Genomic DNA, 4,368 nt, shown 5'->3' with positions numbered 1-4,368 from the left:
TCCTCTTCACCTTGAAAGGCAGTTGGCCTTGTTCAAACAGATTAATCAGAGGAAGTTCAATTGTAAATAACATGGTCAATCCTATAAATCAATCTGTAAATAAGTGATGCATATTTAAAGACCTAAAGCAGAAATTCAGAAATAGAAAGTAACAAAGAATTCTAACCTTTGTGGTACATCAACTGCATGGCAGCTCTCAAGAGAAAGATTAAGTATTTGCCCTCGAAGTTTACAAAACAGGATTTGGGGTATGAAAAGAATTATCTACAGTTTAACCCTGCTGTAGGTATTATGTGCTTTTGAGGCATCTTAACCTTCCATTGACCACTGATACACGTGAGGAACTAACGATTCATACACGTCTTTCTCTGATGTTACCCCAAGATGTATACACTCGTCTAGCAGTGGAGGCTGAATGTCCCGCTTCAGCCATCACAGCTGTGTCTACCCTCCATGCCCACGGGAGCCAAGGCACCTCACCACATTAAAATAATTTTCAATCTGTGAACAAGTGGGATTAAATACTAAAGAGTAATTCTTGATTTCCAGAATAACTTGATATTATTCATATCAGTTGGGGAATGACTAGTGGAAAATTTAAAAAACAAGCCAACTTTTAGTAATACAAAATTATTTATTAGTTAAAAAATTATCATTTGTTCGTTACACACAAAAAAGTAAAACAACCGAATGTTCCCTACAAAAATTTTAACCGTTAAGCATACAAAGTAGGAGTGGCAGTATGACTGAGCCTAAGGACTCTGTCTTGATGCCTCAACTAGTGTCAGAAAACCAAAAACGGTGACATGTAAACTGCACCTGTGATATTTTGTTAGCAGGTTGTATATTTTGAGTTGTCATCTAGAGGTGGTAAAAAAAGAAAAAAAAAAAGATGTACACGTCATGTTCCAAACAGGCGTCATTTCTATTAACTGTAGCAAATGTCCCAATTTGTTTCCCTCTTATAGAAATCACTGCTTGCTGCTGCGGAGGGAGCGAAATTCACATAGTCTGTGCTGGGGTAGGAAAAGCAGTCTGAGGCTCTGAAGGCGTCCAAGCGTTCGGCCTCACAGGAGGCACAGCAGCAGATGGAGGCGGGGGAGAAGCTGTCATACTGGGCGTGCGCGGGCGGGTGAGAGTAGGTGTGATCTTCCGACGGGGGGCCGCAGTTCCTGGTGTCCAGCTGCGGGAGAGCGGTGTGGCTCTCCGCGGTGTATGAAGGCAGCTGAGCAGGACAGTAATTGTAGTCTAAGGAGCCAGAGAGAGTGGAGGAATCCGAAGGCGATTCTGGCGTCTAAAGAGATGAAAACCAAGGACCAAAAAGCGTGATAAATTAGACAGGATTAAAAGAACTGAATAGAGCGGATTTATTAACTCAGAGTAAAAGGGGTGAAAAAAAAAAAGCATAACAAAACCATCCGACCCAACCCAAATCTGCAGAAGTAATTTTATTTGCTGGCTGTGTGATTTCATGACACCACATTCTCTATTTACCTATTTCTTTCCCAACAATAAACTGCCCTGCTTCACTGGCTTTCTTTGTTATAAGCATACTTTACAGGATGCTTTGTTCTTGAAACCACAAAATCCCATTGTGCGTGGTCACCTGCACATCAAATATTGCTTGTACCTTGATGTAAGGGGCAGGTGGCACCCTGGATGTTTCTCCACACCCTTGACTGTGGAGAAGAAGGTGAATACACAGGGAGAGCTGGGATCCTCACAGAGCCAGTGTCTGGGAGGCTCCAAGACTCCAAACTCCTGTTATAGGCACTAAAGTCTTGTCCTCTGTGGAAAAAGGTACTTTCTGCTCCCTCTTAAGCGGGTCCACGATTGTTACTGAGAAAGCCTAACTTGGGAGCTGGAAGAGAAGTGGATATTTGGGGGACCCTGTGTGTATATCCTGTAGAGTTAATTTCTTATCCCCTTAAAATTCACTTATTTACATGGACTTTTGACAAACCAAAAGCAAGAAAGAATTTACATTAAAAAAAACCTGTTTTTAAGGTTTTTAACAGTATCTAAAAGACATCTTCAACAACTGGTAACTACCAATGGAAGCCTCACTCCATTTAAACTGATAACACATTTTCAATAATTTAAGGTCTGATATGAACAGACAATGTAAATGTTTTCAACTATTAGGGCTTCATTTTTTACCAACCATCTCAGACTAAAATGGGCTCTTATGCCTGTACCAGACCAATATGACCAGTTAGGAGAGCCAATTAAGTGTCAAAATAAAACAGAAATAGCTCCTTATCAGATGACAGTTTGCCTTGTTGACACAGCCTTAATTCCATTTTCTAGAACTCAAAAATCCAAGGGCCATTGTTTAAATCAGTAATTTCCAACAGAGGGAAGTCTGAATTTTACAGTTTAAAAACATTAAATGAATATTGCCAGGAAACCTTTTTATGGCCACACACCAATGTACTCTGGGCATTGCTGCCTCAGGAAATCGTGATTACACGTGTTTCCAGAGGTTTTTGCCCTTCAATATGTGGCTATTTCTACCTCTGTTGGGTTTTACATCAGTCTTTGCTGGCTTCCTGGATGATTTCCTTGTTGATAGCGTTTGTATGATTTCTCACGAGATGATACAAACTCTCTGCCCCATAGTAGGCAATAACAGGTTTTGTAAAGAACAGAGATAAATTACCAGGCTCTGGTTAAAGCAGAAAGGGGCAGCTTGGAAGCTGTCTGGGAAATAGTGTGGAGTACTTTGCATGGAACTGAGCGAAGGATCCGGGTGTGTCTCTGGCTGAAGGTAGGAATCAAATATCTGGTCCAGAAAGCCTGGGTTTTCTTCACAAGAAACACAACTGGAAAATTCTCGGGGTTGGAAATAATTGGGTGTGGAAGGAATTGGTTCAGGCTCAAAATACAGTCCTAGAAGAAAAAGGAACAGGAGAGGTTTTGGTTTAAAAACCGCACTTACATATTTGAATGGAGTTCTAGTCTATATTCTGAATATTTCCTACATCTAGAGGGAAAAGGGGAAAGTTTGAGAAAAGTAAATAGGCAGGCAATTTGGATTTTTAAAGTTGCCTTAGTTAATTCAAGCCCAGTGGAATGAATCTGATTAATAACTTGGAGATTTATTCAGAAGGTGAAAAGAAAAGAACGGTGATCCAATTTTTGTCCAACTGTCACAGCCAAGCTCAAACTTTCACTGTCCACTTTCTTGGACTATAAGCACCAACATCCAGCCCCTATCTGCAGTCCACATGAACCTCATCTCTCAAAAGTAAACTGTAGAGTTGCTTCAGGCTTTAAGAAAACTGATGCCATGGCAAATAATCCTCTTGATCTAGGGTTAATTGTTTTCTAAAAGTTTTCACACTGAGTGACGAACTGAACTGAACTGAACTTATATTTTGAGGAGTATTATAAATGGCAACACAAATCATAAAAGGGAGAAACCAGGAATACAGAATACAAACTAGTATTGTTTTATATTACAAAAGGCAAAAATGTTTCCTTAGTGAACACATTACGTTACACGTGATCAAGGAATTAATCTAAGTGCTTAAATACAAAACAAGAATAGCTCCAAAAACATGACTCCTTTTCCATTTTAGTATTAATAGGCCCCAATTCTGATTATTATCCTGAAATGCTCAAAGAAGATAGGCTTAGAGGAATGACGGAACACTGGAGGTTTTGAAGTCTCAAGGCTCCTTTAAGGTTAAGTTAAAGTGGCACATTCAGCGGGGAGTTCCCATAGCGCAGGTTTCCTTATAGATGACCTCCCTCAACTCTGAGCTGCGAGTGACATGGGTAAGAGTGTTTATGTAATAGCGTTATTCGTAATGGGCTGAGAAAACACACTTGTTTGAACTGCTTTCTGGGAAGAGAGTAAAGGAGGGGAGGGAAGCCCCTGTCGGCTAGAAACTAAGTGAAACAAGAGCAAAGGCATTATTCTAGGACCTCGGGATGTCCGGTTTTCCACCTAATAGTACACTTAAAAGATAACAGGTTTCAGAAAGCAATTCTGATCTTTTAATCAAGATTAGTTACTTGGAAATGAGGACCTGGAACTAATGTGAGGAACAAGCTCTTGGGACAGAGTAGATAGCAGAGAATACAGTTCAGAAATGAGGACAAAATGTTGTACCTGTTTCCTTGCTGGGCTTATATTTGGAGTCACCATGCCTTTTTTTTCACCTTCTGATTGGTTGGATTCCAATTAAATGGTGGTGCCTATCTTAACCCCTGAATCAAGTACTAAAAGCCTTTCGAGATGGACTTTTGCAAGTGTTTTTGAGGGACTTGTAAGGCTGGCTGTACTGACCTGCAGAAGATGGTGGGACTGGGTCTGAAAGGTGGACACTGTTGCCTCCGGACTGCTGCCAAAGCAAGATG

General features: G+C 40.6%; 1 protein-coding gene across 1 annotated transcript in view; it reads right to left on the bottom strand.

The window, feature by feature from the left end:
- Positions 1-614: 614 nt before the first annotated feature.
- COLCA2 (colorectal cancer associated 2) overlaps positions 615-4,368 on the bottom strand; it is a 10,045-nt gene continuing 6,291 nt past the window's right edge. Inside the window, exons 3-5 of the mRNA XM_010862861.1 lie at positions 4,298-4,352; positions 2,663-2,892; positions 615-1,294 (exon numbers count right to left, since the gene is read on the bottom strand). Coding sequence (XP_010861163.1) covers positions 929-1,294; positions 2,663-2,892; positions 4,298-4,352 — 651 coding nt within the window. The 3' untranslated portion in view covers positions 615-928. The remainder of the gene's footprint in view (positions 1,295-2,662; positions 2,893-4,297; positions 4,353-4,368) is intronic.

The sequence above is a fragment of the Bison bison genome, unplaced genomic scaffold, assembly GCF_000754665.1.
Source record: "Bison bison bison isolate TAMUID 2011002044 unplaced genomic scaffold, Bison_UMD1.0 scf7180017864485, whole genome shotgun sequence".
Lineage (NCBI taxonomy): Eukaryota > Metazoa > Chordata > Mammalia > Artiodactyla > Bovidae > Bison > Bison bison.
The sequence above is the reverse complement of the archived record's forward strand: the minus strand, read 5'-3'. Positions and strand labels throughout refer to the sequence as shown.